This window comes from Martes martes (assembly GCF_963455335.1).
Source record: "Martes martes genome assembly, chromosome: 1".
In the NCBI taxonomy this organism is placed as follows: Eukaryota; Metazoa; Chordata; class Mammalia; order Carnivora; family Mustelidae; genus Martes; species Martes martes.
In genome coordinates this window covers 110,883,089-110,896,858 of record NC_137888.1, presented here as the reverse complement: position 1 = coordinate 110,896,858, position 13,770 = coordinate 110,883,089, and the positions used below count along the sequence as shown (strand labels likewise).

The window sequence follows — 13,770 nt, the reverse complement described above, 5'->3', positions numbered from 1 at the left end:
ATTCAAACTCAAACTTTGGTTGGTTTCTCTTAAGGAGCAACACCCAAACGGTGGGGGTGGGGGGGATGAACCTAACCGTAGGTCCTTTTTCTCCTAGAGTGTAGCAGTATGACAAGAAATCATCGTTATTCATTTGTTCTTAAAAGGTCTTAATAGACTATTAGCCTCAATGCCTCGTCCACCACTGGCTGAAGTTTGGAAAACAGAGTCATGCTACCATCACTGTCATTTCTTTTCCCATTAGACCTGAGGTAAGGGGAGAGAAGCAGGATTCTAGTTCGTTTGGATGTGAAGGTGATGGAAAATTCCTGTATTTATACAAACCAGACCACTGCCCTAAGTACATTTTGTCCCTTGAAGACTAGAAGTACCATCACCAAAATTGATGATTGTGTCACATCCATGATTCTGTGGTACCATAGAAGACAATGGCTATAAACCTTATGTAGTCTTAACACATTTTTCAGAAAAAGTTGACACATTACCCTATAGATAATTCATATTTTAATAGATTGTCAAAAGTTATTCGCTTACCTGAGGCATCACTTTGCAGGATCCCATAGAAGTAGAGACTCATCACACACCACAGAAGTCCCATCCTGTCAACATAAATACAAAATTAAGGGAGCGTACTTTACCACTCTCTAGAGCTGAAGTAATAATTACCGCACACACAAGCTAAGGATGGATGAGGAACTGTTCTAGCATGTCTACAATATTAACTAATTTAATTGCAGGAACCAACCAATAAGATTTTTTTTTAACACCCATATTACAGATAAGGAAACTGAGACAAGTTTAAATAACATAACCAACATTTTTTGCCTAGAAAGTGGGAGAATAATGATTAAGCTTCAGCACTCTGGCTCCAGAACTATCTCTTAATCATTCAAATACAACTGCCTACTTAAGGAAAATATTCCTCTTGACTTTTTTCACCAGGAGTCACATTTCTGGAAGATAAATTTGATCTTCTTCCCCTCCTTAGCATTCATGTGGTCTGTTCCCAACTGTTAATATTTTATGATCCAGACACTTGTCCTTCTTAGTGATGACTAGAAGGTCTAGAAATCCTGGATGCAGACTTGGTCTAGAGTCCACCACACTTGGAATTTAGAGTAAAAGGGAAGATCTAAACCTCACTCTCTGCTGTGCCTGCTCTCCTCTTCTCCCTGGAGGAGACAAATGATGAAGCTGGAGTCCAGTTTTTGTGACCTTCAGCCTTTCTACTGATAACCAGCTAGAACAGCCAAGTAGCAAGAACTCTGTCCTTACATTTGGTTGTGTGATCTCTAATACGGAAGACCTAGAGATTTAACAACTCTGTGAGATATTTATTTCCCTACTGCCCTAGACATATCTTCCCCGTGATAAAATCTTGATAGGGTTATAAATACTGAAACCTGGGTATTACTGAAAAATTCCATATTCAAGACCGTTGCTATTTTGAACAGAGCAGCCACATAAGAGTGCTTACAGACGTCTTGGTCACTTGTCCTGATCACATCTCTAGTAAGTGCCAGAGATGAGACTGATACCCTCCAGGCCAACATAACCCAATGGCACAAGTTTCACTACCAAAGGGACCCACCATCCTGAAAAGGTCAAAGAGGTATTTGATAAATAGGGTGGCCAGATAATAGCACTTAAAAGGAGACAGCTGTAAGAGGGTGTCACTGAAACAAAAGGTATAAACTGGTACAACCTAAGCAATCCAGAGTGTATGATCACTTTAAAGGACAATGCACATTTCCAAAAGTGGCCACCTCTCTTGACCACACATCACCACAAATCTCTAGTTCATATTGTACTTCCTTCTTTAGCATGACTGTTCAAAAGTGACAAGTGAATTTATTATATCCTAAACAGCCATTTTTAATCCCAGAGATTAAAGGTTTCTTTCTTACCACCACCCTTCTCTTCCAATTCTTACACCGTTAACTTAAGGAACTCTTTCGCCAGTCATTCATTTATTCAATGAAACATGTGTGAGGCACTTTCTGTTTACATGTCTCCTTGATACAGTTGCAGGGGCCTCTGGTGAGCAAGATGTAAAGTCTCCTCTAAAGGCAGTTCTCTCCAGGAGAGGAGACCAACTATCTCATCATCATCAACTGTGAAGAAGACACATGCAGGGCCACTACAAGACATGCAAAGATTTCTCAGACAGAAGGTAGAGCACTAAGCACTAGAAGAGACTTAAAATGGGTACCAAGATAATGACGATACCAACTAAACAGTGATAAACACAGAGAGGAACAGATAAGTGTCACTGAAGATCAGCAAGAGAAAGAGATTATTCCATCCAAAGCAATGAAAGAAGACTAAGGACGAGAAGTAGCTTTTGACTGAGCCAGAACTGAATTGAAACAGAAGAAAAGTGGGGAAAAGAAACTCCGTGGGGAATAATGTTCAGAGATAGGCAAAGCATGGAACATAAAAAGGAAATAGTCCATAGATAAGTCAGTTTGGCTCAAGCACAAGGTATTAGTAAAAGAACTACAGAAGACTTTGTTGGAAGGCAGGGAGTATTAGGATCAGAATATGGCAAGGCCCTGAACAGCAAAGGACTTGGGATTTAATTTAAACAGAAAATAGGGAACCACTGATGGCTTCTGATTAGAAGACTGATGTGAGCATCGAATTGTGCCTGCTGGAGATCATTTCTTCTGGGCATGTGTTGGATGGACTGTGACTATATTCTGTCTTAAAATCATTTTGTCTCCTGAGCTTGCCATCAAAATAATTGTTTAATTCCTAGCTTTGTGTCATCTATAATCTTGATCAGCATGCCACCTATGTCCTCATCCAACTCATTAATAAAAGTAATTAATAATTCCGCATTAATCCATTGTCAGTGGAAAACAACTAGATATTTCATTGCAGATTCAGGGCACAGTAACTTCAGCTCTAATACTCAGCTATGCTAAAGCACTCTACCTCCTAAATTGCTTTCGGCTATGAAAACAAAACAAAACAAAACTCACACCTCTAGATTTTCCCAATTTGCCTATTTATAAGCTGCTGAATTCCTAGGGCAACACTTAGAAGACATTCTAATTAGTGTGATTGAGGGCCTTAATTGATATTCCCCTGAGTAACTGGATTATGTCAGAGGCAGCAAGGAGTCAGGTCATCAAGGTAAAGCCAATCTAAAGATAACCTGTGTGCAAACACAAATCCAGGGTCAGTCCTGTCCTGCGATGAATTAGAATGAAGGAGACTGAGAAGGAAATGTGATTGTGCAGGCTGGTTTTGACAGACTAAAGGTACCAAGGTTAGTGGGAGGAGGTTGGCTGGTTCATTTAACATCGTCTTGCATTCTCCCTCAGAATTTTATTATTGTGACTAGTCATACATTTCTGGTTCTTGTTTCCTGGGGAGAGAGAGTGCTGGATATTTTCAGAGATGGAGAAGCTGTCAGAAAGCAAAGGAACCTGCCTAATAACACACGGTTTCTCATGGTCTGAATTACAACCTAGCTTTAGATTATTGCCATGGTGTTTAAAAGACTCTGCCCTTGCTTCAGATGATTGCAATTTACAAAAATAAATTCCCAGTCGGCCTTTTCCACGCTACCCATTTTACCTACTGTATAATCATTTTCATAGTCCCCTCTTAGATCTGAGTACTTCTCTCATATTTAATTTCATTGTTTCCTGATATATCAACTCGGATGTCTATACTACCTGGCAAAGAGTTTCAAATACATACTCATTTCTATGTAATCCACAACAATATTAATGATGACTGTTGATGTGTGGTCACCACTTTAACAGTAACCCCTGGTTATGAATCATTCCGTTGCCTGAATTCTCTAGGTTTAATAAGCTTCAGGATCTCCTTACCTCTGCATCAGCTCTGACCAGTGATTCTCTCACCCAGTCCACAGGTGACAGCCTGAAACTAGGTCTGCTGCCCCAAGGCTGGAATTACCTATGAATCACATTTGCCTTCCTTCTGCACATTTCTCCAGGCCACAGGGCTGGATTTCTCCCTCAGTTTCCTGATTCCACACATAGCCCATACCCTGATCCCAGTCACTCTCTGAAGCCCACCAACCTAGCTGAGGCTTTGAACTTCAACCTGGTGCTTTTCAACACTCTTACAAAAGCCTGAATTTGTCCCCTGAAATTTGTAAGGTTTTCCCAAGCTGGATAAGCCTCCTGTTACCACAATGCTCTTATCACCTGCTTCACTCCTGGCGGACAGATGTCCTTTGTTATGATCTGTCCACTGAAAACCTGGTCATTAACACAGAGCCACAAACCCTAGATGGTCATTTCCATGCCAGGTCAGCCCTGCAGCCAAATTCCCTTCTTGAGCCCTGACCCATACAGGTCCTAACTTACTGATAAAGTCAATAATTGTATCTAACTTACTTCTCTAACTTACTAATAAAGTTTGAGCAGATCTTGTATGTATGCTCACCTAAGATGACAAACAAGCTTCTAAAGGGCATAGGACAAGTTATTAATCATCTCATTTTACAGAAAAGGAGAGATGGCATTTATTAAGAAATCAAAGTTATTTTCACCATCAATCTTTTATCCAGTGTTTGAACCATAAATGGACCCTTGTGAAGAATACTTCAGAAAAGAATATTTATCAGTAATCAAAAGTGTCAGCAAAGTGACATGGAAGACTCTAATTTTGATTAAAATGATAATCATAATCCACTCTTTTTCTCTCAATGAATGCAGCTATAAACCTGCGTAGAATGGATAAAACAATTATATGAGGACTCCAAAATTAAATAATAGAATATTCTTTTCAAGTACGTATAGGACATTCACCAAGATCAGCTATGTCATGTACCATAAATCAAACCTTAACAAGTTTAAAATAATTGAACATATATTCTCTAACCATAGAATTAAACTAGAAATAAATAAAAGAAGAATAACAGGATAATATTCAAACACCTAGAAATTAAGGAATTTACAGCTGACCCTTGAACAACATAGGATTAGGGGTGTCAACCATTCACACAGTTAAAAATCCATCCATAACTTTTAGTTTCCCCAAAACTTAACTACTAATAGCTTTCTTTTAACTGGAAGCCTTACCAATCACATAAAAAGTCAATTAATGTGTATTTTGTATATGTATTATATAGTATATTCTTACAATAAAGTAAGCTAGAGAAAAATGTTATTGAGAAAGTCATAAAGAAGAGAAAATACATTTACATTACTGTAGTACATTTATTGAAAAAAAAATGTGTGTTTAAGTGTATCTGCACAATTCAAACCTAGGCTGTTCAAGGACCAATTGTGTGTCTAATGGCTTAAAATTGATGGCTTAAAACAGACAACTATTAGAAAATATTTTAAACTGAACAAAAATGAAAATAAAACATACCAAAATGTGTGGGATGCAGTTAAAGTAGTGCTTAGAGGATAATTTGTAGTATTAGAAAGTTTATATTAGAAAAGAAGAAAAATTTCAAGTCAATAATCTAATCTTCTACCTTAAGAACCTGGAATAAGAAGAGAAGAATAAAACAAGCAAGCAAAATGAAGGAAATAATGAAGAGTAGAGATCAAAAATTTTAAAAGAGAGAGAAAAAAAAAAAAAAGAAGCCAAAAGTTAGTTCTTTGAAAACAACAACAACAAAAATTGCTAAAACTCTAGCCAGGTGAACCAAGAAGAAGAAAAAAAGATACATATCACTAATATCAGAAATGAAATAGGGTACATCACTACTGATCATATGGGCATTAAGATGGTAATAAGAGAATATTAAATTATCTGGGCACATAAACTACACAATTTAGATGAAATGTACCAATATCTCAAAACCCACAAACTATCAAAGCTCATCCAAAATGAAAAGAACAATCTTATTGGTCTATAATTATTTTCAAAGATTAAATTTGCAGCTAGAAACCTTACAAAAAAGAAATTCCCAAGCTCCAGATGATCTCACTGGTGAATTCTATCAAACATTTAAAAAATGAATAACATCAATTCTACATAATCTCTTTCAGAAAATTAAAGACTAAACAGCTACCAATTCATTCTATGATACACAACATTACTCTGATTCTAAACTCTGCCACAGATAGCATAAAAAAATAACTGTATAGATATCCCAAAACCAAACAGAGTTTATCCCAGATATGCAAGTCTGGATTCAGTATTTGAAAAATCTAAAGAAACCAAAACCACATGATTATATCAATTGATCCAAGAAGAACATTTGACAAAATTCAGTCATTCATGATATAAGCCTTAGCAAACTAAGAGTAGAAGGTAACCTCCTCAAACCAATAAAGAGTATCTACAAAAAACCTACATCTAATTTCACATCTAATGTTGAAAACTGAATATTTTTCCACTCAGATTAGGAGCAAAGCAAGGATGTTCATTCATATTATTATTATTCAACATCATACTGGAAGTCTTAACTAATACAATAAGGCTATTCACAGTAGATGCAATTTCCAACATAGAAAATCCCAAAGAATCTATCACAAAAAAAGAACTAAATAAGTAAAGTCACAGCGTACATAGTCAACACAGAAAAATTAAATATATTACTATATACTAGCAATAACAATGGAAAAAAAACTTTTTAAAATACTCATCACAATAAGTAAAAAAGAAATGCTGGGTAAGAGTCTAACCAACATGTGGAAGGTCTGTATGCTGAAATATACAAAATGTTAATAAAATAAATTAAAAATGACCTAAATAAATAGAAATATGTGGTTGGCAAAATGGCCCCATACCCTAAATTCCTGCAACCTGTTTTGTTACCTACTTAGTTAGAGAACTATGCAAATATAATTAAGGTTATGGACCTCAAAATATGAAGATTATACTGGATTATCCACATGGGCTCTATCTGATCACATCAACCCCTAGAAGCAAAGAAGTTTCTCTGGTTAAAGTGAAAGAGATGCAACGCATAGATAAATCAAAGAAACGTGAAGCAAGAAAAGAACCTAAAAGTCTTTTGATGTTAAAGATAAATGTAGCAACCTGTCAAGGAATGCCTGTGATATTCAGGAGCTGAAAGACACCTTCAGCTGACAGCCTGATAGCCAGTAAGAGAAAAGGTACCTATGGCCTACAACATAAGGAATAAAATGCTCCCAGTAACCTGAGGACGTGGTGAAAGAGGAAACCTCTTACACTGTCAACGGGAATACAAACTGGTGCAGCCACTGCAGAAAATAGTAATCAGGTTCCTCAAGAAGTTAAAAATTGAGCTGTCTTACTGTCCTACAGTCTCACTACAAGGTATTTACCAAAAAATATAAAAATGCTATTCAAAAAAAAATGCTAATCAAAGGGCTATATGCACCCCAATGTTTCCAGCAGCATTATTTACAATAGCCAATTACGGAAATAGCTCAAGCGTCCATTGATTGATGAATGTGATGAATGGATAAAGAAGATGTGGGATATTACATATGTGTGTGTATATATATATATATAATTTAGCCATAAAAAGAATGAAATCTGGCCATTTGCAACAACATGGTTGGAGCTAGATAGTATTACGTTGAGTGAAATAATTCAGTCAGAGAAGGGCAAATATACTATATGATTTCACTAATATGTGGAGTTTAAGAAACAAAGTAAATGAGCAAAGGGAAGAAAAAGAGAGAGAGAAACTAAGAAACGGACTCAACTATAGAGAACAAACTGGTGGTTACCAAAAGGGAGGTGGGTAGAGAAATGGCTTAAGTAGGTAATGGGGATTAAGGTGCACACTTGTCATGAGCACTGGGTGTTGTATGGAATTGTTGAAACACTAGATTGTACACCTGAAACTAATATTACACTGTATGTTAACTAACTGGAATTTAAATAAAAACTTCAAAAAAAAAATTCTGCTCAACTTTGGAACTGTATTCTTCCCCAGAGCCTCCAGAAAGGGACACGGTCTTGCAGACACTTTAATTTTAACCTTGTATGACCCAGGCAGAGAACATTTTATCTGAACTTCTGGGTCACAGAAACTGTGATATAATAAATGAATGTTGTTTTAAGTCACTAAGTTTCTGGCTATTTATTAGAGTGGTAACTGAAAATAAAGCAGGTGGCATACCATATTCATAGATTGAAAGACTCCACATAGAAAAGATGTCAATTCTCTCCCCAAATTATTGACAGACTTAGTAAAATTCCAAGAAAAAATCTTAGCAAGATTTATTTATAGATATAGACGAGCTGATTTTAAAACTTACATGGAAAGAGAAATACCTTCAATATCGAAGAACATTTTGAAAAAGAATAATAAAACTGTAGGAATCACACTATAAACAACCCAACTTTTTTTTTTTAATTGAAGTATAGTTGGCAGAATATTATATTAGTTTCAGGTATACAACGTGATGATTTGACAATTATATATATTACCAATTGTTTGCCATGCTAAGTGTAGTTACCATCTGTCACCATACAAAGTTACTAAAATATTGACTATATTCCTTTTACTGTACCTTTCAGCCCTGTGACTTATTTATTTTATAACTGGAAGTTTGTGCCTCTTAATCACTTTCACCTATTTCACTCATTCCCCCATTCCCTCTTGTAACCACTAGTTGGTTCTCTGTATTTATAAACCTATTTCTGTTTTTTGTTTGTATTTTAGATTCCAAATATAAGTGAACTCGGATGGTATCTGCCTTTTTTTGTCTGACTTACATCACTTAGCATAATATCCCCTCTGTCCATCCATGTTGTCGTGAATGGTAGAATTTCATTCTGTCTATGGGTGTGCATACAAACTCCACCTCTTCTTTATCCATCTAAACAACCCAATTTTAAAATGTCAAAAGTCGGGGCACCTGGGTGGCTCAGTGGGTTAAAGCCTCTGCCTTCGGCTCAGGTCATGATCCCAGGGTCCTGGGATGGAGCCCCGCATCAGGCTCTCTGCTCAGTGGGAAGCCTGCTTCCTCCTCTCTCTCTGCCTGCCTCTCTGCCTACTTGTGATCTCTGTCTGTCAAATAAATAAATAAAATCTTTTTAAAAAAAATGTCAAAAGTCTTTTTTTTTTTCCAAGATTTTTTATTTACTTATTTGACAGAGAGAGAGCACAGGAGGGGGAGTGGCAGGCAGAGGGGGAGAAAGAGAAGCAGGCTCCCTGCTGAGCAAAGAGCCTGACATGGGACTAGACCCCAGGACTCTGGGACCATGACCTGAGACAAAGTCAGATCCCTAACTGACTGGGCCACCCAGGCACCCCTAAAATGTCAAAAGTCTTAAGGAGACATTTTACTGAAAAGGATATTTAGAAGGTAAATTAACACAGGAAAGGATGCTTAACATCATTAGCTATAGGGGAAATGAAAATCTAAAAACAAAATTAGATATCACTACACACTTTTCAGAATCACTAAAGTAAGAAATACCGGCAATGCTGAGTGCTGAAGAGAACACAGTGCTGCTGAAACCATCCTGCTGGGACTACAAAATGGCACAGCCTCTCTGGAAAACAACCTGGCAGCTTCTTATAAAGTTAAACATACACTTGCCATAGGATCCCACTCCTGGGTATTCACCCAGGAGAACTGGAAACTTATGTTCACACAAAAACCTGTACATGAATGTTTACTGCAATTCTGTTATTAATTGTCAAAAACTAGAAACAACTCCAATGTCCTTCAACAGGCAAATGGATAAACTCTTGTACATCTGAAAAACAGACTACCTTTCAGTCATACAAAACAATAAGCTGTCCATAACAACAACTTGGAAGAATCTCAAAGGCATTATGTTAAGGGACAAACGCCAGTCTCAATGGATTACCAACTGTCTAATTCCATTTAAAAGACATTCCTGGGGTGCCTGGGTGGCTCAGTGGGTTGAGCCTCTGCCTTTGGCTCAGGTGGTGATCCTAGGGTCTTGAGATCAAGTCCCGTGTGGGGCTCTCTGCTCAGCAGGGAGCCTGCTTCCCCCTCTCTCTCTGCCTGCCTCTCTGCCTACTCATGAACTCTGTCAAATAAATAAATAAAATCTTAAAAAAAATTAAAAAATTAAAATAAAATAAAAGACATTCCCAAAAAGACAAAACTAGAATGAGAGAGAATAGATCAGGGGTTAGAGGTAGTGAGTGGGCAGGTGTTAACTGTGAAGTCATAGCACAAAAGCATTCTTTGGGGGATAGAAGACTTCCATACCCTGATTGGGTCAGTGATTAAATGAGTCTATACATGAGCTATTATTCATAGAGCTGTGCTTTTTTTTAAAAAAAAAGTCAATTTTATTGTATGTTAATTAAAAAATATTTTAAGTGGCATGAGTCTTCCTTTTTAAAAGCTCCACAAATGATTTGTGAACCTTTTAGACAGTTTAAATAAATGAAAGCTGTTTTAACCTAAATATGGTTTCTATTTTCAACATTTACTTTGAAAATAACACTGTCCTGTTGTTAAGTACTGAATGTTCCAGAAAAGTCCAGGAGTAGAGGCACACAGAAAGATCAATGAAATGTCCCAACTTTCAGCATATGAAGCCAGTGTTGCTAACCTTGATACAACAGCAAAGTCAAAGTTCGCTCCAGAAAACATTAGCACACTCCTCTTAGATATGGCCTTTCCCTTTGTTACTAAATAGCTTCAAAGTGTTTGGAACTCTGAGAGGACATATATAATATACCACCTGCTATCTTTAGAAGCTTGGAATAGATTGGGAACAGATTGATTTCCTTTTGTTCTTAAATATTTTGAACAGCAACATGTTCTGTGGGGTGAGGGAAGAAATAGGATCAAGTTTCATCCTTCAGAAGAGAGAACTAGAACTAGGTTTTCAGTGAGATGAAGGTGAAAGAAATCTTAAGAGGAGCACTACACTTGGAGTTCATGTTTGCCCGTTTGATCTTGAACAGCCTGAGAGAAGAGGGAAAGATTCACAACCACCACTTAAGAGTTATAAACTGGTTACTGCCTTGATGACTAATTTAAGACTGACATGCTAGGTGTTCATGGATACTTCTTAATGGGGACAAGAAAAGTATTCCATTGTACCCTTTTCCTAGGGGTGGACAATTTGATGGTTAAGTATTCTGTACTTAGAGAGACTGAGGTACGAATTTTGTATGGTGGGAATGACAGAAACTAATACCCACCTTATTAGTTTGTTGGGAGGAATAAACTTGATAATTAGCACCATCCAGGCATATAAGAAAGCTCTCAGCAAATTCCCTTATTAAATATTACTAGCTTTTATTAAATCAGATAACAAATGTGAAAAACTTGAGAAACTGTGGACCAATAGGCCAATGTGAGCTACCATTAATATTATTTACGAAGAAGAGCCCAAGTTACTTGGTTCAAGTTGACCATTGACCATCGGGCAAAATTTGCCATGTCCTACCTTTGCATGTACTGGGTCCAAATTTAGTGCCCTATTCCCTAGATATTTCAGAGAAGACAATCTTCTGACTGAAAACAGTTTTAAATCCAGCCTCTGTAACATAAGGAAAAGCCAAGATTATTATGATACCCTCTACAATTAAATTTGAAGTTGAGAAATTATGGTCCAGGAGGTTTTCGTTCTCTAGTCTTATAATACCCCATTTTTTTTTCAATGGAAATAAAAGCCTCTGCCATGACTATCACATGAGGTGGTCGCAGAGGACAAATGATGTGACACATAGACAGAGGTTTTGTAATTAGATGGGGTTATACTAATATAATGTGCTATGTGTTGGTTTTTGTTATGAAATTACAGCTATTAATTATTATTTAATTCAAATCAGAACCTCGATTGCCTTGGGCATACTGACAGAGAGGGGCGAGAATAAGTCTTCCAAGATCCGATAATATCCTATTTTGTAGTAAGGTGATGGCTACATGATGATGAGTTTGTAACAGTTCACCAATCTGTACACTTAGAATTTATGTATTTTACTGTTCATATGTTATGTTTCTTTAAAATATTATAAAAAAACTTTTGCTTGACTGAAGTTAAAGTGTGGTTTAATAACAGGGAGAGAGGGGAAGCTGGGTGGCAGGGTCGGTTAAGCGTCTGACTCTTGGTTAAGCATCTGACTCTTGGTTTCAGCTCAAGTAATGATCTCAAGTTATGATATAAGGTCAGCACAGGGTCGTGATCTCAGGGTAGTGAGATCGAGCCCCACGTTGGGCTCTGTACTCAGCTCAGAGTCTGCTCATAGTCTCAAGATTCTCTCTGCCCCCCACCCCACTCTCTCTTTCAAATAAATAAATAAATCTTTAAAAAATAAAATAAAATAAAACCAGGGAGAGTTTAGAGAAAAGTACAGAGTAACACTATAAACTTTTAAATCATGAAAGTAGCTTAAAATCCAACACAGAATATGATGGAGAATCATTTCAGGGCGTTTTAAGGTTGGAGGGTAGGAATATTTATGAGGAATATACTTAAGATTCTTCCAATTCACTCAACAAATATTTATCAAGCTCTGGAAACAGTCTGAAGGCAGATGAGGGAAGGAAAATGCCCCTGTCCTCCTGGAGCTTACAGTCCTGAAACACAGAAACACCCAGAACCTAGAGAACAGTGCTGTACCAGAGACATTTCACAGCATGTGAGGAGGAACCAGCTCCTGGGGAAATATGATGCCATCTGAAGTTCAAGTAGGGAATTAGGTGAAATTACAAACATCACAGACACAAAAACAGTCATATCACCTTATAGGCTCAGATCCAGTAACCTCCAGGTTAGGGAATTCATCACCTTTCCCAGCACAGAACAGCTTCTTTGCCATCTCAGGTTTTCAACCCTTAATTTTATATAAGAACACTACCACCAATAACCTTTAATTCAAAGGGATGGTCTGGAGATCAGGATGCTGCCTGAGAGAAAGACAGAAAGAGAGAAAGACAACATCTACACACTGTTAGGGAAGTCACCCGTAACAAAACGGTGGCCAAATTTCCATTGATTTCTCCATAAAGACTATATGCTCTAGCTTCTGCATCTACAGAATCAAATTTTGTTCAGATCAAGATTTACTGAGCTCCTATTTCATAGACTTTAATAGAAACTGTGTGGCATAGAGAAACAAACATACAGTTCTTATAATCATGGATCCCACAGTTTGGGAACAAAGTCCAGATTTACAAACACTAAATAAAAAGAGAAAAATAGAGACAAGAACAGGTATATGGTCATGTGTAATACAATCACAACAAAGTACATGAGGAAAACTACCAAACTATCATATCCCATAGTGAGCCTTCTGTCAAAGGACCATGGGGCCAAATGATTTTGAAAAGTGACATGTCACAAAGCTCTTTCTTGGAGATTCACATATACATTAGCATTTTAAAGGCTCTGGTCATCTGCCAAGTAAATATTTTGGTTGACTTGTTTCAATGCAGCATTAACCGAAGTTATTTGACCATGAACCCCTTTTTTATGCGTTATATCTCTTAGGGTTCCATTGAAAATACCTCTATAAATAGTAAAAAAAATCTAATCAGGGAAGGGAGAGCCCAAAGCCTAATTCCCAGATCAATCCTCAATCCATCAGATCCAGATGCTTCTTAAAGTCCCCCAATTTGGGACAAAACTGGCCACTGGGAAAGGAAGAGAATCCAAACTTTCCCACAGCTGCTTCTGCACTCTGCAGACTTTCCTGATAGTCTCTCATCATGTCGCTGGCTAAAAGTAAGCTACACCTTTCTAAAAACTCTAAACAGGTACCTGTACTTCTTGTAGAGCCCTGAGAAATTTCTATCCCAATCTGTTCTATTTAGGTTTTTCTTTTCATCTCTCATTTGGACCAGGACTCCAAGTTTATGTTCACAGTCCAATGCTGTTACA

The 13,770-nt window shown here is 37.2% G+C and overlaps 1 protein-coding gene across 1 annotated transcript in view; it reads right to left on the bottom strand.

Moving 5' to 3' along the window:
• IL1RAP (interleukin 1 receptor accessory protein) overlaps positions 1–13,770 on the bottom strand; it is a 120,469-nt gene that overhangs the window by 73,398 nt on the left and 33,301 nt on the right. Inside the window, exon 2 of the mRNA XM_080830329.1 lies at positions 535–599. Within this exon, the coding sequence (XP_080686455.1) occupies positions 535–598 (64 nt within the window). The 5' untranslated portion in view covers position 599. The remainder of the gene's footprint in view (positions 1–534; positions 600–13,770) is intronic.